Genomic DNA, 26,135 nt, shown 5'->3' on the forward strand with positions numbered 1-26,135 from the left:
AAAAATTCTAGTAAGAAAATGTTATTGATGTGATTTTTTTTATTCATTGAGTAAATCAGGATTTTGATGGGTTACAGTTGTTCTAGACAAAGAGAAGGCTTAGAGGTGAGAAGTGTGATTTAGCCAGATTTCATCTTGCTGAAGAATGGGAGATGGAGCTGGAATTGGATTCTAATTGTAGAGATCTTTTAGTAGCCAGCTCAAGCGAGTCCTGGAAGATTATTTAGCAGGTGAGTAATACAAAGATAGCACAGACCATGATGAAAGGGAATGATATAAACAAAGAAATCTGGAGGCTTGAAATAATATAGGTATAAGATAATAAGGGCCTGAATTAGAACTGTGATAGTATGAATGAAAAGGAAGAATGTTGTGAAAGATGCAGCAACAGAAGCGGCAGTTGTTTTGATATGGAGACAAGGGAAAAGTGTGAGTCAGAGACAACTCTTGAGGTTTTGGCATATTTGGATGGTAGCACAAACCGAAACAGAGAAGTCAGGAAGAAGACACAGTTTTGTTGTGGCTATGACTAAATTGGTTTTTAGAAATCTTGAGTTTTAAAATACTGGTGGACATTATGAAGGTAGAAACTACTTGTAGGTAGTTGGAAATGGGGATTGAAACTTATGCCGGGGAGGTCTTTGCTGAGATGCTCTGGGTGCTCAGGAAGGATCACAGTGAAGAATCGTGTTGCCTGCCATGAAGCTCATCTTTGCTCTCTCTTTTGCAGAATTTCTTGCAGGTTGAATTCAAGGAATTTCTACGAACTGATTTTCCAGAAGGGAGACTTAGTGGATGTTTTCAGCCTGACTGGAAGGGAGTAAAGACAAATCCTGTATTGCCATTTATTGTCCTGGAGGATCTTGAGTGAATTGCTTAAGCACACTGGTCCTTAGTTGTATAATGAACAGGTTGAATTAGATGATCCTCTGAGTCACTTCCAGCTTTAGATCTATAAGCTTATGATTCTGCTTTGGAGTCTTCTAGTTTTACTTCTACTTGATTTTTAAGCTATGAATCTGGTCTACAACTTTCTTACACTTTCTTAGTTGTCTCTATTCTCTTACAGTTTGGGGCTGCTTTCCAGCACCCTCTGGCAAAGTTGTTTGGCTGTGAGTAGTAGTCTTGAAGTAGTTGAATGGATTAGTCAGTCTTTTTAATATTGACTTAAAAAAATAAATTATTGATAAGGCTTTTTTTTTTTTTTTAGAGAAACTTCATCTAAAGTTTCTACTGTATCCATCAAATCATTTATCACCATAAAGAATTTAATAGAAGTGAAACAAGTAATTCAGTAAAAGAAATCAATGTATTTTAAATCTGACATTATATGCAATTTTCCATGCCTGTGGTCCCCCACTTCTGCAAAGACTTAGAAGGAGGTGTCTCCTTATATTTTGTAGCTTGGATTTTCCATTGTTTTATTGTGGTTTTTATTTCATTTACATTGTTTTGTAATTTTGTGTTCTGTTTTCCTGGCTCTATTTGTTTAACTGCATTTCTTTTTTTATTTTTTCCATGTAATAGTATTTTATTTTATTCCATTTTGGGGGGGGTGGGGGCTAGGCAGTGAGGTTAAGAGACTTGCCCAGGATCACACAACTAGAAAGTGTCAAGTGTCTGAGGCTGGATTTGAACTCAGGTCTTCCTCACTCCAAGTACATGGCTCTAACCACTGTGCCACCTAGCTGCCCCAAACATCTTGTGTCTTACTTGATTTCAAGACTCTGTTTTGTTTTGTTTTTGCTAGACAGTGGGGTTAAGAGACTTGCCTAGGGTCACACAGCTAATGAGTATCATGTGTCTGAGGTCATATTTGAACTCAGGTCCTCCTGACTCCAGGGCTGGTGTTCTATCCACTGTGCCACCTAGCTGCCCCTCAACATTCATTTTTGTAAGATTTTGAGTTCCAAATTTTTCTGTTTCCCTCCATTCCGTCCCCCCTCCCTAAGACAGCAGGCAATCCGATATACATTATATAATCGTGTTAAATGTATTTCCACATTAGTCACCTTGTAAAAGAACAATCAGAACAAAAGGGAAGAACCACGAGAAAGAAAAAACAACAAAAAAAGTGAAAATAGGATGCTTCGACCTACATTCAGACTCCATAGTTTTTTCTCTGGATGTGGATAGTATTTTCCATCATCAGTCTCTTGGAATTGACTTTGATCATTGTATTGCTGAGAAGAACTAAGTCTATTATTAATTGCATCATTTGTGATAGAACTTTCCATACTTCTCTTTATTTCTCATGGTCATTACTTCTTACAATACAGTCACATTCTGTTACATTCATATGTGAGAACTTGCTTAGCCTTTCCTTAACTGGTGGGCTGCTGTTTTGTTTCTTTTGTTCAGTCATTTTTGAGCTGTGTCCAACTCTTGGTGGGCCCATTTAGTGTTTTAGTGGCAAAGATAACTGGAATGGTTTACAGTTTCCTTTTCCAGCTCATTTTACCCATGAGGAAACAGAAGCAAACAGTGTTAAGTAACTTGCCCAAGGTTATACAGCTAGTAAATAAATGTCTGAGGCCAGATTTGAACTCATGAAAATGAGTTTTTCTGATTCTAGACCCAGCACTTTATCCTCTGTGCTACCTCCGTTACCATTCTAGGTCTTTACTACTAAAAAAAAGTGAAGGTTTAACTTGATCTTGAATCATTGAACAGAGGAGGAGGAGGAGTGATGTCACTGATGCAAGTACCCAGGTTGGCATATGTAGCAGTGGTGTATTGCTATAGGGGAGAGAAGGGTAAGGTGAAGGAGTATGAAGGATTGAACCTTTGGGTGGGTGGGAGAATGATAAGCAAAGGCAAAGCCATTCTGGTCTTATTCTGGTTCTTTTTTTCTTGACCAAGGTGAATGATTTTTGAACCGGAAAGGTCAAAACAAAAATGACTAATAGGAAGCAGTAGCCCAAGAGAAATAATGAAATAGAAAGAAGGCACCTTGATGAGTTCAAGTTATCTGACCCAGAGGAACTGAATTTGTAGGTACTGGAAGAACTGGTGAATGTGATTCCTGAGCTCCTGTCAGTGGGGTTTAAAAGATTCAGGACCAAAATTGTTCCTGCAAGATTGTTCCTACAAAATTGTTCCTACAAAGCTTCTCCAAATTTCTCCACAAAGGAAGGAGAATGGAGTCATCACCCTACAGATCAGTGAGCTTTACTCGAAGTCCTTGCAAATTTCTCGCTTGTATAATTAAAGGATATTTTGCCAATATCTAGAAAATGAGGCTCTGCTCACTGAGAGCAAGAATGGCTTCATTAAGATCCTGTCATGATGAATTAGACTTATTTTTGGAGTTATTAGACTGTTAGGTCAAAGAAAGCCCATGCCTGTAGTTTACTTAGATTGAGTAAAGCATTCGACAGAGTTTCTCCAAACTTCTAGAAAGAGTACCTCCACTTCCTCTCCTTTAACTTCTCAACCTTTTGCATTCCAGCATCCAATTTCATCACTCAACTGAAACTGCTCTTTACAATGTTGCCAATGATTTCTTAATTGCTAGTTCTGATGTTCTTTTCTCTGTCCTTATCCTTCTTAACCTATGTAGTATTTGGCCCTGGTGACCATCCTCTTCTACCCTTTTCCTCTGGTTTTTCATAACGCTATCTCCTGATTCTCTGACTGATCATCTATGTTATACCCCCTAATTGTGGTTCTTCCTCGAGGCTCTTTCTTGTGCTGTCTTGTGTCCCAGTACTTTCTATATTGGTAGCTTCATCATTTCTCATGTGTTTAATTATCTCTATATAAATGTCCCCCTTTCCCCCAGCTATTTATCCAACTCTAGTTTCTGTCCTGAACTCCAGTCCTGCATCTTCCATCATCTATTTGATATTTCAACCTAGGCAATCCAGGCTTACTGAAGAAGTAATTTATGATGTGGGAGAGATAGTAGGCAGCACCAGATGCATTATATCATTGCCACAGCCTCCCCTTAGTCTTCTCTGGAGGCAATCCAGGACAGGACCCTCAACCCCAAATCCCTGAGAATAGCAGCACCTTCAGATCAGCAGCTCTGTTTTCCTCCTTGCCTCAAAAGCTCCATGGAGAAAAGGGGCCACTTTCCCCATAACCACAAATGCCAACTACCAACCAACCACTACTAATGGGAAGGTAAGCAACAGCTTCTGCAGTAGCAGTACTCCCCTCCTCCCTTCCCCCAACAGACTACCACCTCTGTTTCTAGCTTAGCCCTTCTAGCCATTGTCTAGGAAAGCAATCCATGTATTGATGCCACCTGGATTCTTCTGCAGCCCCTATATCCTCAGTAGCCATAAGTATGAATACTTAGGAAAGAAAGCTTAATACTTTCAAATGGTTCATTGTATATGGTTTAATCTGTGGAAAGGACATTAAAGATGATGCATCACTCTATGGTTATACCCTGCCACTAGGTCTTTCCACGTGACTTGCAGCTGAAATCTGTATTTGTTGTCTCACCTTATTAGAATATAAGCTCCTTGAGGACAAGGACTTTTTTTCTTTTTCTGTTGTATCCTGCGCACTTAGCATAGTGCTCTGCACATAGTAAACCCTTGATACATGTGTCCTCCTTTCCTTTCTCCCTCTCTTCCATCCCATAGGCATCTCAGACTCCACCTGTCAGAAACTTTGTGTAATCACACTTGCCGCCAGTCTTATTTGGTCCTTATCACATCTTGCTTGGACTATTGCAATGGCCCCCTTATTGGTCTCCCTAACTCAGATGTCTCCCTTCTCTGGTCCCTTTTTTCACACAGCTGCCAAAGCAATTTTCTTCAAGTGTGTGTCTGAACCATATCACTCCCCTACTCAATAAATTCCAGTGGCTTCCACTTGCATTCAGACATACTAATGTCTGTTTGGCCTCAAACAACCCTTCCAACCTTGTTAAGCATTGATCTCCTTCCTATATTCTATAGTTTAACCCATTTCACCTTCTTATTGTTCCTTAAACATGACACTACCTATCTTTTTTCTTTTTGCCTTTATACTCATTGCCTATCCCCTTGTGCCGTCTTCATTGGAATCTGTTCTCTTTCTATGACTCCTTTCTGTGTGGCAGTGTAAGTCTTCAGGAACAGCTTACTCCCCTTTTGTCCTGCATTTTATTTGTAGTATATGCTCATTTTTGTGTATATTGTCTTCCCCAATAGAATGTAAGCTTCTTAATGGCAGGAACTATTTGTTTTTGTCTTTGAATTCCTAGCACCTAGCACATAGGAGACATTTAATAAATGTTTGTTGATGGATTGAAAAAGATGGATTTGGAACTGATTTTGTGACTAGACCCTCATAGAGTAGACATTAATGATTAAGTATTGTATTGAAAAGGAGAAGTACCCCAAGGGTCTTATTTGGCCCTGACCTTTTTGTCAGTGACTTGAATAAAGATATAGATGACGTACTTATCAGATTTTAAGATGACACAAAAATGAGGGATGTTAGCTAATTCACTGACAGATTCAGAATTCAGAAAGATCTTGACAAGCTAAGCTATGGACTAACTCTGATAAGATGAAACTTAGTAGGGATGAATCTTATGCATAGGTTAAAAAAAACAGTTTCAGAAGTTCAAAAAATCATGATTAAGTTGGTTTGCAAAAGATCTAGAGGTTTTACTGAACTGCAAACCCTTCGGGATTCAATAGTATCATGAGTAGGCGTTAAGAGAGACAAAGCTTGAAGGAATACGGAGGCGACAATCCTAATATATTTTGCTCTGCCCAGATGACATCTGACAAGTTGTGAGTGCCACATTTCTAAAAGAACATTCATAAGTTGGACCAGTGTCCAAATGAGGGCATCCAGGATGATGGAGGGTATGGAGTTCCTGCCATATGATGTTTGAAGACTGGTTGAAGTAACTGAGGATATTGAGCCTAGAGAGGATAAGACTGGGGATCAGGGAAAGTGTATGGAGGATGATAAGCTATCTTCAGGTTTTTGAATGGTTCTCATCTAGGGAATGAGTTTGCTTGACTAAAAAGGGCAGAATCGGGAATAATTGGTGGAAGTTTCAAAGAAACGATTTTAGGCTTAATATAATCCCTGCCCCCTGCGCCTCCCTTCCCCTTAGTTAGAACTGCCCACAAAAGGAATAGGCAGTCTGGAAGCTATTGTGTTTTTTTTCCCACATTTTTCTAGTAAAGGCTGTTTGGTAACTTTGGGTCATGTTGTAAATTCCATTTCCCCCCCAAGTATGTGTTGTATTAGATGGTCATTAAAGTTTCCTCCTGCTGAGAGATTTTATGGAGGAAGTGGCATCTTAGAACATATAGAATAAAATGGAAGGGATCTTCACAATGTGAAAGACAATGCAGTTAGGAACTTCTGCTTCTGCATTTCCTTAGTTTCATACACTGTCATTTAAAAGAAAAAAAATTCTTGGGTTCTTTTCCATTTGTTGAGTATTTGTATTCAGGTCAGGTATTATGTTCCTTAGAAGTCTAGTTTGGTGTGAATATCACACTACTTTAAACTGGTCCATTAAGTCACTGTTAATGGTAGGACATTGGTCAGAGATTGTGATGATGTTTATTGCTTTCTAGTGCTGCTTTTTGAAAGAAGAGGAGAATTTAAGCAGGTGGATATGCAGAGAGGGAGTTCTAAGCTTGTGAGGGATTTGTAGCCCAGAGGAGTGAATTAGTAACAGGAGATTTAACACGAGGAAAGAACTGTACAGGTTCCCATTAGGAAACCAAAGAAACTGTAAAACAAATCTGGGGAAAGTTTAGCATTTTAGAGCATACCTGAATCTAATGATTTAAGGCAGAACTGCTAAATTCATTGCAGAAGAACAGCTTATAGGCAAGTACTTGACCGGGAGACAAGATCCTGGGCCTCTCTGGACACTGACTTGGTGTCCCAGTGTTTCAGGTCTTTATGGCAGCTGCCTCATGTTAACATAGTTGCAATGTGAAACAGTATTGTCTCCTGACTCAAGTATTCCAGTCTAAAGGTTATCTTTTCTGATACTGTCCCACCCCCTCAGAATCATTTATGTAGACAATAATAGGGGTGCCAAGAGCCTTCAAGAATGTGCCTCTATATTTCAAAGGTGAATTCTGACTAATTCTTTTTAGCATCACTATAGAAAAAAATGCACCTGTATATTAAAGGAGAAATTCATGCGTAGCTGTCCGGGAATAGACAATAGAGAGGAAGCCTTTGGGAAGACAGCCCCAGAGACACATAGTGTAGCTTAATTTCCATGCTCAACTGTTTCTGTTGATCTGGGCAGATTAAGTTAGAGTTTAAGGTAAATGTGTCTTTTTAATCTATGTGTGTTAGACAGACTTGGGCTACTGCAATGAATTAGGTTTTTTTTTAACTTATTTATTTTTAGTTTTCAACAATCACTTCCATAAACTTTAAAAACAAAATTTTTTATTAATTTATTTTGACTTATCAACAGTCACTTCCATAAGTTTTTGAGGGTTAAATTTTTCTCCGCTTCTCTCCCCAAGACAGCACACAACTTGATATAGGCTATACATATATATTCCTATTAAACATATTTTCACATTAGTGATGTTGTAAGGAAGAATTAGAACCAATAGGAGGAACCATAAGAAAGAAAAAACAAAACAAAATAGAAGAAAAAAAATAGCAAATATTATGCTTCAATCTGCATTCAAACTCCATAGTTCTTTCTTTGGATATGGATAGCATTTTCCATTACAAGACCTTTGGAGATGTCTTAGATCCTTGCATTGCTGAGAAGGGCTAAGTCTGTCTACTTTAGGCATCGCACAACACAGCTGTTACTGTGTGCAACATTCTCCTGGTTCTGCTTGCTTCACTCAGCAGTCAGTCCATACCAGTCTTTCTAGGTTTTTCTGAAGTCTGCTTGCTCATCATTTCTTTTCTTTTCTTTTTAAAGGCAGTTGGGATTAAGTGACTTGCCCAGGGTCACACAGCTAGTAAGTGTCAAGTATTTGCTCTGAGGCTGGATTTGAACTCAGGTCCTCCTGACTTTAGGACTGGTGCTCTATCCACTGCCCCACCTAGCTGGCCCCATGCTCATCATTTCTTATAGCACAATACTATTCCATTACATTCTTATACCACAACTTGTTCAGCTATTCCCCAGTTGATGGACATCCCCTCAATTTCCAATTCTTTGCCACTACAGAAAGATCTGCTATAAATATTTTTATACATATGGGTCTTTTTCCCATTTTTGTGATCTCTTTGGGATATAGCCCTAGAAGTGCTATTGCTGGGTCAAAGGGTATGCACATTTTTATAGCCCTTTGGGCATAGTTCCAAATTGCTCTCCAAAATGGCTGGGTCAATTCACAACTCCACCAACAATGCATTAGTGTTCTAATTTTTCCACATCTCCAACATTTGTCATTTTCCTGTTTTATCATGTTAGCCAATGTGATAGGTGTCATGTGGTACCTCAGAGTCGTTTTGATTTGCATTTCTCTAATCAATAGTGATTTAGAGCATTTCTTCATGTGACTATAGATAGCTTTAATTTCTTCATCTGAAAACTGCCTATTCATATCCTTTGACCATTTATCAATTGGGGAATGGCTTGTATTCTTATAAATTTGACTTAGTTCTCTAAATAGTTTAGAAATAAGGCCCTTATCAGAGACACTGGTTGTAAAAAATTGCTGCAGTGAATTAATGAGAGGCACTAATAGGGTATAGAACTGAATAAGAAAGCAGTAAAACTAGCTTGTGAAGTTGAACAACTGTATTAGGGTTACCAAATTCAGTAAATACTGCAGCTCATGAGGAAGACTGCTGTCAGCTTAGAAACTCTAGGAACTTCAGTGCATTTTCCTCAAATGAGCAAAATAGGAATGGTTAGATAGGTAGGAGGAGAAAGAAGAGAGCACTGTCATGATAATCCATGAAGGAGAGTGTCCAGGAAGGTTTCATGGTAAAGACAAGATGCCGCTGCTGCTGCCACTGCTACAGAATTGAAATAGAGAAACCTGAATACGCCAGTAGATAAGAAAGAGGGAAAAATTGAGAATAAGCACAAGATGAAGATCATTGAAGCAGAGTTTCAGAGAAAATAGATTCAAGGATACTAATGGTTAACTTAGCTTCCTGGAGAAGGAGCTTCACATTTCTGAAGCAGGAGAGTAGGAGAGGATAGATGAGACCCACAGTCGGGTTGTAGATATGAAAGAAGAGATATAGCTATGGTAACTCAGTTTCGAATCTAAGCAGTAGTCAAAGTTACATGCTGAGAGAAATTAATAGATGAAAATTGGTGGCTTGAAAAAAAGTTTGTGACAGCAACTGAGTATGATATAGTTAATCAGAAAGGATTAAAAGGATTTTTGTGAGGAAGGAGTCCCCTTGAAGTTAACTTTGTGGACCTAATCAACACAGTTTTATGGCTTCCTTTGGTATCTCTTGGTTTCTTAGTAGGAGCAGGGAAAGCAGGTGGTAGAAGTGACTCAAAGTTGACAATAGAAGAAGAATAGCTTACATTTATGTTTTGCTTCATATACATTACCTTAATTGAGAATGTATCAAATGGACAAAAGAACAAGAATGAAGGATATGCTGAAATATTTTGCTCTGTTGGTAAGGGAGGGAAATGAAGTAAAAACAGTGTTACAGATGGGTTAGGAGACCAGGAGGCCTTCAAAATATCTTATCTTTAGAGCTTGGAGGGATCTTAGAGATCTAATACAAATCACTCATTTTAGAGTTGGAGAAACTGAAGCTCAGTGAAGTTATGAGATTCTTCATTGGGTCCACAGCAAATTCATGTCTGAGGTGAGATTCAGATTCAATATTGCTGATTACATTTCTGCATTACACAGTAATGCACTCTGCCTCCCTGGATTGAGGGATAAGATGTTAGGGCACCAGAGTATGATTTAGGAAAAGTAAGGATATAGGAATTGGAGTAGGAGAGGAAATTGGGATCAGAAAGAAAAATGTCAGAATTTTTCAGCTTGAAGATAAAGTGGTTTGAGGTCTAAACAGTGGCTGGATGAGGTAGAATGCAGATGTGGAAGTCAAGAGAGTTGAGGTCAGTGACTGTAGTCCAGAGGACGAAAGAGTTATCAATATATGAATATTGAAGTCACCAAAGGTGGGCTGTTTGTGATAGAGATTGAGACTAACCCAAGTATTTAAATCATTGGCAGAAGCAATCTGGACGTGGAAGTATATAGGATCACAGGCTTTAGAAATGGAAGAGACCTCATTGATTAATTAGTTAAACCTCTTTTTTTTTTTTTTTAAGTTTAGTGAAGGTCATAAAGGTAGCAGAGCTGAGATTTGAATCCAGGTCTTATAACTCTAAATCTACTAATAGACTAGAATGTCATAAACTATCCATTGTTTATTATTGGCTGAAACGCAACTTATAAGAAAGAAAAGCACAACAAAAAGCTTACTTTCTCATCCCTCCCACCCCTCCTCACCTTTTTTGTGAGGATTTTGTAAGATTCATACTCTGACAGTTTTTTCCCCACTTAATAGTATTTTATTTTTCCTAATTACATGCAAACATAATTTTCAACATTCACTTTTACAAGATTTTGAGTTCCAAATTTTTTTCTCCCTTCCTCCCTTACCTCCTCCCTCCCCAAACGGCATGCAATCTGATAGAGGCTATCCATGCACAATCCTATTAAACATATTTCCACATTAGTCGTGTTGTGAAAGAAGGAATCAGAATACAAGGGAAAAACCACGAGAAAGAAAAAAAAAAAGAGACAAAATAGTATGCTTTGGTCTGCATTCAGATTCCATAGTTCTTTCTCTGGATGTGGACAGCATTTTCCATGAATCCCTTGGAATTGTCTCAGATCATTGCATTGCTGAGAAGAGCTAAGTATGTCGTAGTTGGTCGTCACACAATGTTACTGTTACTGTATACAATGTTCTCCTGGTTCTGCTTACTTTACTCAGCATTAATTCATGTAAGTCTTTCCAGGTTTTTCTGAAATCTTCCTGGTCATCCATTTCTTACAGAACAATGGTATTCCATTACATTCATGTACTACAACTTGTTCAGCCATTCCCTCAATTTCTCATGCTCTCCCAGTTAACCAGACTTAAAACCTTGGCATTAACCCTCTTTCATTCCCTTCCTTTAGATAGAATTTTCCTTCAAAATGACTTTAGTATTCATTCCTTCCTTGCCTTCTCTATGCTTCTGTTCTAGTCCAAACCTTTATTAACCAATCAGTCAGCAATCAACAACTTGGTGTTGTTCCAAATCAATCCCTACTCACAAGGAGCTTACATTCTAATGAATGACATGTACAGATATGTATGGTATTAATATAAAATAAATCAATACAAATATATACAATGTAGTTAAATGTGGAATGTTTTGGGAGGAAGGGCACTAGCAGTTGAAGTTTAAGTAAAGTTTCATGCAGAAGATCTAAAATTTCATGCAGAAGATCTCGCTTAAATCAAATCTTTTTTCCTTAATGGTTAGGCCCAGTTTTTCAGAGTATGTCACTTTGGGTTGCTTCTAAGGCTCCTTTGCTTTTCAGAACATACATATTTCATTTTCTCTTGTGGTTTATGGTGTGTGCAGAATGGTCCTCTGTTATTCAGATTTCCTTTCCCTTATATTTGAATGTCTTTATTTTATTTGGTGGCAGAATTTGACATTGGAATTGTTAAATTTAACCACCAAGTATTTTAGAGTTTGTGGCATAAGTCCGTCCCCCACCCTCCCCAAGGCCGTATGTGGATTTTTAGATTAGCACTTTGGTTACCTCATCAGTTCCTGTGAGATTAATTAGCGTCTCAGTGCATATACTTTAGTCCTGCATCACCAATTTCCTATTGGACATTTCAGACTAAATGAAATGGAATGTCTTGGAGACATTGCAAACTCATTAGATCCCAAGTGGAACTTACTATTTTTTCCTCTAAATCTTCCTCTCTTTCAAACTTTTTCTTTCTGTCAGTCACCACTCTCCTATCTTGGCATCATCCTCTTTTCCCTACTCGTCCTCACCTTATATATTCAGTAAGTTGCCAATTCTTGCCATTTCTGCTTTCACAGCTTCTCTCTCTCACATGTGACCCCTTCTTTTCACTTACACAGCTACTAATTTTGGTCAGACCTTCATCACCCCTCTCCTAGATGACTGCAACAGCTTTCTAATTAATCCTGTCTTACTCCCTCCATCCTGAATATTGCTGCCAAAGTAATTTTCCTTAAATACAGATATGACTACGTGTCTCCCCTCCATATTTAACTTACTTAACTCCATTGACTTCATGTTGTTCTTAGAACAAAACATAAACTCCTGCGCTTCACAACCTGGCTCTAACTTACTTCTCCACACACAGTGGATATTGATCCTCCTCATTGACTCTGCAGTTCAGCCAAACTGACCTTTTCTTTGTCTCTCACCATGACATTCCATTTCCTGTTACTGTACTTTAGGACTGCCTGTCCCATGTCCCTGAAGTTTATGGGAACTTTGTTATGGCCTCCTCATAGAGCTCATTTTCTGCATGAAGCCTTTCCTAACCCTCTCAACTACTAGTGTTTTCCCTCCAACAACAACAAAATTTAACTACTTTATGTATTTTTTATTTATTAAATTTATATTATGTTATGTATGCATGTTTGTGTATACTTATCTTTTCCATTAGAATGGAAGCCCTAGTGAATAGGGATTTTTTTTTTTTTTTGTACTTGTGTACATCCCTAGCACCTGGCACAGTATTGACACATAGTAGGTGCTTAACAAATACTCATATATTAATTGACTGATTTTTTGACGAGAGAATTTGTTGGACTTATTCAAAAGTCCTGCCAGTTTGATGTCGTATAGCCTCTGTGAACCCAGAACCACCAAGAATGAGCCACCAGAAAATGTATCAGTAAATATTTTTTATTTCTCTAAAGGCCTGTTCATTCCAGATCCAGTATTGTTCATCCTGATGTTTTAGTTATAAAAATGGTAGGATAAAATTTTGAATTAATTTTGGGGTCCATTTGAATTAATTAAATTGAAGGCTTAAATTTTAATAAAGTTCAGAAAATTGGACTTTCACTTCAAGTATTGTCAAATTGTGTTGGTTATGATTACATTTTTTGTGTGTGCTGTTTCATGATTTCATTTAGGGCTTAAATAGAAAAAGGTGCTTAAATGGAGTTTAATTAAACTTTACAAGTCATATGAGCTCACATATTTAAGGCTCCCAACTTATAGAACTCATGATAAATTTTGTCATGTATATTTTGAAAAAAAAAAAGAAATCTTGGTTGGGTATACATATATGTACCACACACTCTTAAAACTGCTTCCCTTCTTAACTACCTCTGCTTGAAGAGATATTACTCAATATTATCTGCAACTCACTTAAATAGTGCATAGTGGCCTCCTTTTTACATGAACAAATATAGAGAAGACAAGGCCTTGATGATTTAAAATTTTAAATTTTCAGAAATTAATTATATTTTACTGTGAAATGTGTTTTGAAATTTACTTTGAACAAGTTTATTCTGATATTCTAAACTTTTGCCTCAAAACAAAAAAATAAACAAGAAGCCCACCCTTTTACTCATTCTGTACAATCTTGGAGACTGGCCATCACATTCTCTTGTCAAGTTGAGAATTTAATGTAATTTCAAAAATTTAATGAAGTAGTTCATTTGACTGCTAAGGAAACTGAGGCTTAGAATTTAAATGTCAGTGTTATACCACAATTTATTGAGCATTGTACTATTTGGACTTAATTTGAGGTACCATTTAAACCACCTCTGAATTTAGGTTTCTTAATCGGACAGTGCTGGATTTGAATTTGAAAACTAGGATTCACATCCTTCATCTGCGTACTATTTGTTTGACCTTGGGAAAATCACTTCCACTCCTTAGGTTTATTTTTCCATAAAGTAAAGGAATTGGAATAATTCATCTCTTGAATTTCAAATCACATGGTCCTATGATTACTTACAACCATAAATAATCTTGGACAAATTAGTTAAGCACTCTAGGTCTGTGTCACTGTTGTTTGTTTTGTTTTGTTTTGTTTTTTTTAAATCTGTAAAACACAGACTTTTTCACTACCTCCACTACCAACCTCACAGGGATGTTATGAAGAGCAAATGAAATAAAATATTTTGTAAAGAATGAAATGGGATTATTGTTTCGCTATAAAATGGAGATGGTTAAATATTTGGGTTTCATAGGCAACATAGAAATTCAAATGGAATATGAATCAGTAAAGTTATAAAGTATAAGTGCTTTCAGTAAGCTCACATGATATTTTTCAGTGTTTAGGGACTATATATACATATATATGTTATGATATGAGCTTAAATCAAAGGAAAGTCACAATATGTATACAGTTAAGATTATTAGTTGTAATTTTATATAAGAACAGTGTAGATATAGTTCTTTGAATAGAAAAGTGATGTTTAAGATAATATCTGACTATTCTCTTCCCATCACCAGAGACCCAGATGTTTAAGAAAAAAAATCTAGTGCTACGTTTCTTGCAGACAGATTTGTGATCTCATCTAGTATCACTCTGTTTTGCCCTTGACCACAATTTGATCTCTTGTGTAGCATATCAATTCTCCCTTAATTTTCTATCTTCTCTGCCAAACCAATCTCTCACAGAAGTTAGGTATTACTGGGTGTTACTCAAAATTGTATTTTTTCCTTAAAATAACTTTTCTCTTTAGGTGACAAACAGCATGTTTGGTGCTTCAAGAAAGAAGTTTGTAGAGGGGGTCGACAGTGACTACCATGATGAAAACATGTACTACAGCCAGTCTTCGATGTTTCCACATCGGTCAGAAAAAGATGTAAGTTAATAAGTTCTATTGGTTGTTGCTAATTAAAGTGTGAGTCTAAAGTTTTTGCAGATTATCTAGAAGGAAATTTATATCTATTTTCTAATTTCAGAACTCTGCCATGTTTTTCCTAAATGAATCAACATGTATATTGGCAAATTCTGCTTCATAGTAGAAAATAATAGAACTGTGTTTACAGAACATGGTGTTATTGTGTACTGAAATGTATTTATTAGAGCTTACAATTAGAAACTCGTTCAGCGTGTGTTTCTCTAGAAAATGTAAAGGTTTCCTTAGAAGACAGTGAATTCCTGGCTACCCCTCTAGAATAGGGAGTTGCTTTTCTTCTGTTCCCTGAAGTACTGGTTCAATGTGAGCACTATGTTTCCTTCTTCCTCCTTTCAAACATTTCACTTCCTTTTTTTTCCCTGTCACTTACCATTCTCTTATCCTTTGAGATTCACACTATCTGTCTTTATCACTTGGTCCTCCTACTCCTTGTCAACATCATTTATCAGACTCAACTTCATTGTCCTTCCCTTGTTAAAAAGCTCAGTGTCTTCCTTTCTTCTACAAGCCTTGACTTCATTAATACTTGATAAACTTCAGTAAACATACTCATGTCCCCCTGAATCAACCCAGAAGTATTTTTAGAAAGCGCCTACTATGTGCCAGGTGATATGTGAAGGATTCAAAGACAAAAAATTAAAGTCTTTGCTTTCAGGGAGCTTACATTCTATCTGGGGGAGACCACACACACACATACATGCATACATATGTACATACATACATATATTCATACATACATATTTTGACCAGACCTGTGATTTTCTTGTGATAGGGAGTGTCTAATGAGGAACTTCTAATTATGGAGTTAAGTCCCCTCTCCTGAAACTTAACGAGTTCAAAGTAGTTTCCTGAGGCATTGAGAGTAAATAACTTACTTCTTGTCCTGTCCTGAAGCTACACAGTCTGAAGTGGGACTTGAAACCACTTCTCATGTCAGAGGCTAGCTCTATCCACTTCTCAGTGGTCCTTCTCAATATCGAAGTATATACTGAATAAACATATACCATATTTAAAAAAAAATAAGGTAGTTAAATATAAAGTAATTAGGGAGGAAGGATACTAGCCTTTGGGGAAGATGTCAGAAAGATCTTTCTATAGAAGATGATTTTTGAGTTATGACTCGAAGGAAGTAAGGAATTCTGGAAAGTAGAGATGAGGAGCAAAGGCATTCCAGTCATGGGGAGCAGCCATTATAGAAGCATGAAGATAGGAGTGTTACATGTGTGGAGAGGTCAGTTTGGTTAGTCCATGATGGAGAATAAGGTATAATGATATTAGAGAGATCATTTTAGGGTAGGCTGTGAATGGTTTTCCTTAAAGTTACCTGAGCTGAGTGAGGTGGGTAGGTTGATGTGATCAGAGATGCTCTTAAGAGAGAATGACTTTGGCAGCTCTGTAGAGCTCTGGTGTCAGCCTCAAATAGAAGCAGCTCCCTGCAAGCTGCATGTTGACCTAGATAACCTCAACTTAACATTATCTACGTTGCATTTTTATTCATTTTGTTAAATATTTCACAGTTGCATTTTAATCTAGTTCTGCCTGCACTCGGAGTTTGACAGCTCGTATAGAGGATGGGTTGAAGTGGTAAGGGAGAGGAAGGAATGTCAGTTAGGAGGTCATCGAAGTCGCATAGGCAAGAGGCAGCGAGGGTCTGGTGGCTGTGTGAGTAGAAAGAATAGGTTGGATTTGAGAAATGTTGTGAATGTAGAAAGATGTGGCATCTGATTAGAAATGTGGGGTGAAAAAGAATTAGGAGTGAAGGATAAAAAGGGGAAATTGTGAACTTTGGAGACTTGAAGAATGGTGGTGCCCTTAATTGAAAAAGGGATGTTCAATACAGGGCCATCTTTGGAGTGAGTGAAAATGAGTTCTATTTTGGACGTGCTGACTTTGAGTTGTCTCTGGAATGTTTTTTGAAATTCTGAAAAGGCATTTGATGATATAGGACTGAAGCTCTGGAGAAACTCAAGGCCTGGATATGTAGATCTTAGAGATATCTGCATAGAGATGATAATCAAAGCCATGGGAGCTGAAGAGAAAGAGTGTAAAGAGAGAAGACTGCCCATGACTGAGCCTTGAGAAACACCCATAGGGGATAAAGAGACTGAGAAGGAGCAGGAAGACAGGTAAGATGAGAACTAGGAGAGAAGAAAAGGTATTATTTAATAAAGGCCTTAATTTTCTCAGTAAATAGAAGTCAGGGTCCTTAGCTGTGATGGATATGATTGGACAAGGGTGTGGGAAGTTTGAAGAGAATGGCTTTTTAAAAAAAATATTTAATATTTTACTTTTCCCCAGTTACATATAAAAACAGTTTTTAACATTGTTTTTTAAAACTTTCAGTTCTAAACTCACTCCCTTCTTCCCCTCATTGAGAAGGCAAGCAATTCAATATAGGTTATATATGAGTGGTCATGCGGAACATTTATTTCCATATGAGTAATGTTGTGAAAGAAAACTTAGACCAAAACAAAAACAGAAACAAAAAACCTCAAGAAAAATAAAATAAAAACTGTATGCTTCAATCTGTATTCAGACAGCAGAAGTTCTTTCTTTGGGGATGGATAGCATTTTTCATCATAAGTCCTTCAGAGTTGTTTTGGGTCATTGCATTGCTGAAAATAGCTAAGTCCTTCACAGCTGATCATCTTACAGTATTTCTGTTACTTTGTACATGGTATATTTCACTTTGCATTAGCTCATACAAGTCTTTCCAAGTTTTTCTGAGAGCATCTTGCTTATCATTTCTTGTAATACAATGGTATCATCATAATCACATACCATAATTTGTTAAGCCATTTCCCAATTGATGGACATCCCCTCAGTTTCCAATTCTTTGCCACCAAAAAAGAGCTGCTATAAATATTTTTATACATATAGGTCCTTTTCCTTTTCCTTTTCTTTTTTTAAGTCTCTTTTGTGTTAAAGGCCTAGTGGAATTGCTAGGTCAAAGGGTATGCATGGTTTTATAGCATTTTGGGCATAGTTTCAAATTGCTGTACATAATGGTTGAATCATTTCACAACTCCATCAATGGACATCAATTAATGTCTCATTTTTCCCACATCCCCTCCAACATTTTTCATTTTCCTTTTCAGTCCTGTTAGCCAGTCTGCTGGGTATGAGGTAGTACATCAGAATTGTTTTAATTTGCAATTCTCCAATCAATAGTGATTTAGAGCATTTTTTCTTATGGCTATAGATAACTTTGATTGCTTCTTCTGAAAACTGTTAATATTTTTTGATCATTTATCAGTTGGAAAATGGCTCTTTTATAAATTTGACTCAGTTCTCTGTATGTTTGAGAAGGCTTTATCAGAGAAACTTGCTTCAAAAATTTTTTCAGTTACTATAGCTAATTCTGTTTCCCACTATCCTATCCTCCCTTCCCCCCATTTATTCTGTTCTCTTTCTCCTTTCACCCTGTCTCTCCTCAAAAGTGTTTTGCTTCTGACTACCCCCTCCCTTCTCTCACCCCACTTCTCTTATCCCCTTCCCCTCCCTACTTTCCTGTAGGGTAAGATAGATTTCCATACCCAATTGAGTGTATATGTTATTCCCTCTTTGAGCCAGTTCTGAGGAGAGTAAGGTTCAGTAACCCCCCCTCAATTCCCCACTTTTCCCCTCTGCTTTAAAAGCTTTTTCTTGCCTCTTTCATGGGAGATAATTTACCCCATACATTCCTCTCTCACCCATTGGTTTTATTTTTTTTAGATATCATCCTTTCATATTCAAGTCAGACCTGTGCCCTCTGTCTGTAAATACTGCTTCTAACTGCCCTAATAATGAGAAAGTTCTTAAGAGTTACAAGTATCATCTTCCCATGTAGGAATATAAACAGTTTAACCTTATTAATTCCCTTATGATTTCCCTTCCCTGTTTACCTTTTTATGCTTCTCTTGAGTCTTGTATTTGAAAGACAGATTTTCTATTCAGCTCTGATCTTTTCATCAAGAATGCTTGAAAGTGCTCTGTTTCATTGAATGTCCACTTTTTCACCTAAAGGAAAATACTCAGTTTTGCTGGGTAGGTGATTCTTAGTTATAATCCTAGCTCCTTTGCCCTCTAGAATATCATTCCAAGCTCTCTGATCCTTTAATATAGAAGGTGCTAAATCTTGTGTTATTGTGACTGTGGTTCCACCATACTTCAGTTGTTTCTTTCTGGCTGCTTGCAATATTTTCTCCTTGATCTGGAAGCTCTTGAATTTGCTATAATATTCCTGGGAGTTTTCATTTAAGATCTCTTTCAGAAGGTGATCAATGGATTCTTTCAATTTCTATTTTACTGTGTGGTTCTAGAATATCAGGGTACTTTTCCTTGATAATTTCTTGAAAGATGATATCTAGGGTCTTTTTTTGATCATGGCTTTCAGGTAGTCCAGCAATTTTTAAATTATCTCTCCTGGATCTGTTTTCCAGGTCATTTGTTTTTCCAGTGAGATATTTCACATCGTCTTCTATTTTTTCATTCCTTTGGTTTTATTTTATTGTTTCTTGATTTCTCATAAAGTCATTAGCTTCCATATGCTCCATTCTAATTCTTCAGGAATGGTTTACTTCAATGAGGTTTTGTACCTCTTTTTACATTTGTCCAATTCTACTTTTTAAGGAGGTTTTTCCTTTGGTGAATTTTTGCGCCTCATTTTCCATTTGGCCAGTTCTGCTTTTTAAAGTATTCTTCCCCTCATTGGCTTTTTTGTACCTCTTCTACCATTTTCCCAAGTCTGTTTTTTAAGGTGATATTTTCTTTGGTTTGTGTGTGTGTGTGTGTGTGTGTGTTTTCTTTACCAAGCTGTTGACTCATTTTTCATGATTTTCTTGCATCACTCTCATTTCTCTTCCCAATTTTTTCTCTACCTCTCTTACTTGATTTTCAAAAACCTAGCTCTTCCATAGCCTGAGACCAATTCATATTTTTCTTGGAGGCTTTGGATGTAGGAGCTTTGATTTTGTTCTCTTCTTCTTAGTGTGTGTTTTAATCTTCCTTGTCACCATAGTAACTTTCTATGGTGAGAAATTTTTTCTGATGTTTACTCATTTTCCTAGCCTATTTCTTGACTGTTAACTCTTAGTTAAAGTAGGGCTGTGCTTCCATGGTGGAGGACACACTGTCCTAAGCTTCAAAGGTTTTGTGCAGCTGTTTTCAGAGATCCTTCTAGGGACCTGTAAGTGTTCCATTCTTCCAAGTTGGTATGATCTAAGGAGAAGTGTGTTTACTACTCTCCTGGCCTGGGTTCCGGTTTGTGAGCCACCACAAGCACTCTTTTCTGCCCTGGAACTGTGACCAGGGTCTCTGCTCCACTGTGGCTACAAGCTCTGGTGTGCTAGTGCTCCTCCTTGCCCTGGGACTGCCAGCTAGGACTGGAAACCAGAATTCGAGTATGGGCCAAGCAACAGAGTTCTGCCTCAGTGCTAGTAAAGAGACTCCTGTGATCCCTCTGGAAGCAGATGCTGCCAGTTCATTGATTCCCAAGGCCCAAGGCCTGCTCCTGGTTTGCTAGGGCTGGGTCTGTGCTTGTGTGGCCTGTGCTGGACTGTGCTGGACTGTGCTCTACTACTCACCCAGGTGTGACAGATCTTTCTTGCTGACCTTCTAAATTGGACTTTGGCTGGAAAATTATTTCACCCTGTCTTTTTCTGGGTTCTGCTGCTCCAGGAATTGTTTTATGGCATTATTTAAAGGTTTTTGAAAGGTTTTTGGGGAGATCTCAGACAAGTCGCCACATTTTTCCCACCATCTTGCCTCCATCCCTCAAAGAGAAAGTTTTTAATAGCTTCTCTGGGGAGTGACATAAAGCATAAGTTAGAAAGTCACAAAATCATTGCCTTTCCAGCAAGGGCCCAGTTGAGCTTGGATATTTGTAGTATACTCAATCCAGCATGGTTGTGTGATTTCCTTAAGCTCTATGCAGGAGCATGTGAATAGGCCCAAAATAAGTAGATGGTGGGGGATAATTCAGGGTTTGAGTTGGGATGAGTAGTGGTATTTGAGGGTAGGAGATGAATTATTTAACTATGGGGTTTAGCTGTAATGAAGTCAACAATAGGAGATGACATTGTGATGTGGAGGGAGGAAGAATAGGTTTAGAAAGGGTATGACATAGGAGGAGATCACTGTTCAGATAAGAGGGATGTCAGAATTTTTTATCTAGGAGGTGGAACCTCCTCGATTCCACTATGGGTAATGGTGAGATCTAGGATGTTACCAGTTTTTTGGGTAGCTGAGGTAGAGTGTAAGAGTATGTCATGAAATTTGAGGAGATTAAAGAACTGGGTGGTGAGGGTATTTTGGGAAGAATCAAACTAAATGTTTTAAGTGCTCTAGGTTAAGGGCAGAAGTTGGGAAGAGAGACAGTGAGTTAACCAAGTACTGAGCTCCTTGAGAAGAATAATAAACTAAGGATCATAGGTCTGATAGAGGGAGAAATCTGGTGGAGAAGACAAGATGGAATGAGATCACTTGTTAATCACTTGTAAAGGGTTTTGCTTTGGGGAGGGTTAAGGCCACCTTTTCATGTGAGACATGAGGTAAAGGAGGAGATAGTGGCAGAAGACATCTGAGTAATGTGAGTTGAAGGGGGTTAAAGAGCTCTCAGCAAATGGCCTAAATGTTTTTAGTAAAATATGAAGCAAAATTCTCAGCTCAGAAGATGAGGGGGAAAAAAACCACGGGAGATTTGAGGAGGAATAGAAAAAGTTTGAAAAGTCATTGTGGACAGTGAGGTAGTGAGTTAATTAGGGAGTTGAAATATGATTGCCTTGAAATATGATTTGAATATTTTTTTAAAGATGGAGACAACAGATGTCATGAAGAAGCCAGGGAAGACAAAGAGATTAAAAAAATCTTCACTTGACTTTTCCATTGCCTCAAGCTGTCATCTTACATTTATTCCTTTCTTAGGCAGACTTCCGGAAATGGTCATCACCTACACCAGCTGCCTTCATATCCTCATTTTCCTCTTCTGAATTACTTGCAGTTTGGCTTACAACCCCACTGCTCAGTTAAAATTGCTGTCTCCAAAGTTTTCAATACCACCTAGCTGCCAAAACCCAGTGGTCTTTGTGAATGAGTCCTAATTCTTTGTAATCTCTATTGATGTTGGCCCTCTCCAGTTGGATACACTTTTTTCCTTTGACTTCTATGAGGAAACACAGCTAGTAAATGTCTGAGGCTGGATTTGAACTCAGATCTTCCTGACTCAAGGCCAGGTGTTCTATCCACTGTGCCACCTAGCTGCCCCACAAACCACACCTAGAGGAAGCAGCAAGAAACCTGCCCCCAGTTGGGAGACAAAGCAGAAGGTTGATTTGAACTCATGAAGCTCCACTACAGTGGCTTCCTAATTAGTCTACATTATGGTCTCTACCCTCCCTTTCATCCTCCATACAACTAACTGAATTTTCAGTTCAATTCAGTAAATATTTATTAAGTGCCCACTATGTACCATGCACTGTAGGTGTCTTGCTTCTTAGTTGTCAGTATTCCCTTTGTAAAATTTGTGTGCACTTTGCATTGTTTACCTTTGTAATTGTGTTCTTCCAGTTGAAGGTCCTTGAGGGCAGAGACTGTTTCATTTCTGTCTTTTTATAGGGAAGTCCAGGGAAATCTTCCATCATGTAGTGTTCGAACTTCTAAGACCAGTTTTCTCATCATTCCCCAAAGGGTGCCATTTTCATCCTACGTCTTGATCTGGAAATAACCTGTCACAGAATCTCTTCATATTACAAAATTTCAGAATTGGCAAGGAATTTCAGATCATCTAATCTAAACTTTAAATAAACAACAGTCCGCTCCATAATATACTTGACAAATAGTTTTCAGTCCTTTGCTTGAGGACCTTTGGTCACTGCAAATCCACTTCTTCCTTAGCTATTCTTTTCTCCTTTTAGACAGCTCTCACAGTTCTGAAGTTTTTCCTTATGTCTGATTTAAATATTTCTCTTTAAATTGTGAACTCATTGCTTTTACTTATATCCTCTTGGACCAAGAAGAATGGGTCTGTTCCCTCCCTTTTAAAAAGATATAGCTAGATAACTGCCTTGTCCTCCTAAGTCTTCCATAGCCTGAGCATTGCCTGTGTCATCAGTAGATGTCTATTTTGAGGGGTTGTTGTTCTTTTTCTAGGTATGCTTGGATAAGTCAGTCCCTGAGATGTCTTCCTGATTTGGGATTTTCCAGTCTTCACATGGCATGATCTTAAGTCCCTTCACCTCTATGGCTTTTAGCTCCTTTTCTTGGGAGGTGTTGACTGTAGCCTTCTGTCTCTTTGCACAGTTCTCCAGGGAGGATGGATTACCTTCCCTGAAATGGCTCTGACAGGCCCCAGTCAGGTCAGAGATTGTGCCTTAGATGCCCTTCAAGGATTTTAAGACCTAAGCCCCCTATCATTGAATCTACCTTGTTTCTTGCTGTGACTCCAAATGCTAAAAGGTGTGCATTGCCTGGCCTTCAACTTACAAGTCCAGAACTAAACGCAGTATTTCAGATTTGATTTGATCAGGTTCTTTCTTTCCTCGATCAGGACACCGTGCCTCTCGTAATGCAGTATAAGATCGCGTTAGCTTTTTTGACTATTGTAAGGCGCTGCTGGCTTATTCAGCTTATAGTTCACTAAAACCCCTAAATCTTTTTTCAGAAAATTGCTATCTATCCATATCACCCTTGCCTGGAGCTGATTTTTGAACTCAAGTGTAGGACTTTGTATTTATGCCTGTAAGTTTGATCTCTGCAATATATAGTCTCAGAGCGTTGCCTAATCTGCATTGATACTGGGAGTTTCTTCACCAGGGAGGTTTACTCCCTGAGTGCACCCACCCCCAAAAAAATCTCTAGTTAGACCAAGGAAGCACTTCACCTCAGTAAATTTGGCCCAGTGTTCTAGTCTCTCAAGATCTCTTTTTGAGTCCTAATTTTGCCAGCTAATGCATTGTCTATTTCTCCCAGCTTTTTGTCATCTAAAAATTTGAAAAGTATTTCATCTGTATTGAGATAAGGGCCTATACTAGGAGATCATTTTTATGTTGTCAGATAAAGTTTTTACACTAAGCATTCTTGCTTAATTGTTTTTCTTTGTCACAGCCAGTGGTTCAGTCAGAAGGGGGTGGGTAGAAAAAGACTATAATGTAAAGAAAAAAGGCATTATTAATATGTTCTGCAAACATATATTTGCAGGGGAAAAAAGGGATGGATCTGGCATATAGGCATAGGCCTATATACTAGTCATTGCCAAAATGTGTAAACATCACAGGAACTAAGCACAGCTTCCCAGAATACTCTGTTAGAGACCTCATCATCATTCATCTAATTATCCTATTGTTTGGCCTACATCTATCCAAGCTTTTGACTAGAATATCAAAGGAGATTTTGTGAAATGCTGTGCTCCAGCTTAGGCTAATCATAATAACTTCTAGTTAGGATTCAGCATGGAAGGCTATAGGGGAACCCAATTTTCCTGCATATATTTCAGCATCTATCTAAGTGAGCATCAGAAAGAACAATGACTGGTGACCATAGAGATAGATAGCAGTCAGCTATTCTCATCAGTCTTAACACTTTATAAGAAGTTCAGAAGACCACTGGCACTCAGAAGACGTGTTAGAGCACCTGCATTGATCCTAGTCCCAAAGGGCCTGAAATATGGGTAGGCATTCTGTGCGGGGAAATGTCAGGGAAGCAGAAGCCAGTGCGAGCTCCTGTAATCAAGGTCTAAAGCCAGCAAGGTCGAAGCCCTTGCGTATTGGAGTAGCAGCAGGGAAAGCCAGCCCCCATAGATCACTCAGCTCAGCGATGGAAGGGGCCAGGCAGGGCACATCTTTAAGCGTTTAGATCCACAGCAGGAGACAAGGTAGGCCCAATGATAGGGGTCTCAGGTCTTGAAATCCTTGAAGGATGCCTAAGGTACAAGCTCTGACCTGATTGGAGCCTGTCAGAGCCATAGCAGGGAACGCAGTACACTCCCCCTTGAGGATTGTGTAAGGAGAAAGCTATAGAGAAAGCTGCAGTCAACACCTGCGTGCTATTAAAAGCCAGGGACTAAGTCAGAGGGTAGGTCCTGATTCCAGAACTTAAATGACAGCAGTATCCTGACTACAGAAGCTACAGGAGAAAACATAGGCTGCTCACTCAGTCCAAGAGAGCAGGAGAGGACAGCTCCTGGACCTCACCCAAAGGCCTAATTCAGAAACTGAGCCTGGACATAGGAGCAAAAAGAAGAAAACATAAAACATAATGAAGAAATATTATGTATTAAGAGAAATCCAGGATTAACTCCACAAGTACAAGTAGAATCCCAGGGAAAATAATGGCCTGGCCACAAAGACTCTTAAGAGTAGCTGGGAGAATTGAAGCAAGAGATTTAAGAAAAATGAAATTATAGCTGTTGAGGAAAAAAATTGGAAAGAGAATAAAAATCTTAGAAGCTCGAAAGTCATATAGAACAAACAGGACTAAATGGTTTCAAGGAAATATTAGAACAGTGAAAATATTGAAAAAAAAAAAACAAAAGAAGATAGCAAAGTATCTACTGTCAAAAACAACCCTGGAAAACGGGTCAAGAGGAGATAATGGAGGGAAAAAGGAATATGTTAATGAAGAAATTAGAAGAAAGTAGAACTTATTATTTTTCATAATTGGGGTATGCAAGAAGAATATATAAACGTAGAGGAAAGGGTGAGGAGAACAGTTTATGTCTTATCTGAACCAGAAAAAGCAAAATTGAAAATATTGCAGAGTTTGGTACAAAAGTACGTTAAACTTAACTGAGAAACAGGCATGGCAGGGTTGGGATAGAGAAAAAGGAGGTGAGAATTTAAGAAGGATGTTAGGGTTTGGAGGGAATTGGGGTATGCTGGTAAATGTTTAACAACTGGATCTCTGAAAAATAAATATACGTTGTATACATGACACACTTTATCTGTACCAGCAACATTTTCCCATCATTTTCATAAGTCTAGACAGCCAAGAAAAACAATAAATCAAGCTTTGATTTGTAGTGTTTGGCAATTTTGAGGTACGCATGCTGAAAATTTAACAATGAACTCTAAAGCCAGTTCATGCTGACTCCAGCATACCTCTACAGGGAATGAAGTTTCAGTTTCAGAGGATAGATCATACAGGGTTGATTAAAAAGGAAAAAAAAAATTATGTGTAAGAATTAGTGGTCTTAGTCTGAACTGGATGAAAAAAGGAGTGAGAACAGATTACTTCAATTAGAAATTACTAGTATTAATCACTTTCCTTCTCTTTCACTTCCTTCTTTGTAAAGAGGGAAGGATCAAAGGAAAGGGAAAAGTGTAAGAGC

At 38.1% G+C, this 26,135-nt stretch overlaps 1 protein-coding gene across 4 annotated transcripts in view; it reads left to right on the forward strand.

Moving 5' to 3' along the window:
- Window positions 1-26,135, forward strand: part of CNOT2 (CCR4-NOT transcription complex subunit 2) — a 174,141-nt gene that overhangs the window by 94,287 nt on the left and 53,719 nt on the right. For 2 of the 4 annotated variants that reach the window (XM_027872728.1, XM_027872737.1), the window contains one exon: window positions 14,654-14,776. The exons of 1 other annotated variant lie outside the window; for it this stretch is intronic. In XM_027872728.1, the coding sequence (XP_027728529.1) occupies window positions 14,654-14,776 (123 nt within the window). Of the gene's footprint in view, window positions 1-14,653; window positions 14,777-26,135 lie in introns of those variants that run through there. One more of the 4 variants, XM_027872754.1, reaches the window with a different exon arrangement.

This window comes from Vombatus ursinus, unplaced genomic scaffold (assembly GCF_900497805.2).
Source record: "Vombatus ursinus unplaced genomic scaffold, bare-nosed wombat genome assembly UNPS02003292.1, whole genome shotgun sequence".
Lineage (NCBI taxonomy): Eukaryota > Metazoa > Chordata > Mammalia > Diprotodontia > Vombatidae > Vombatus > Vombatus ursinus.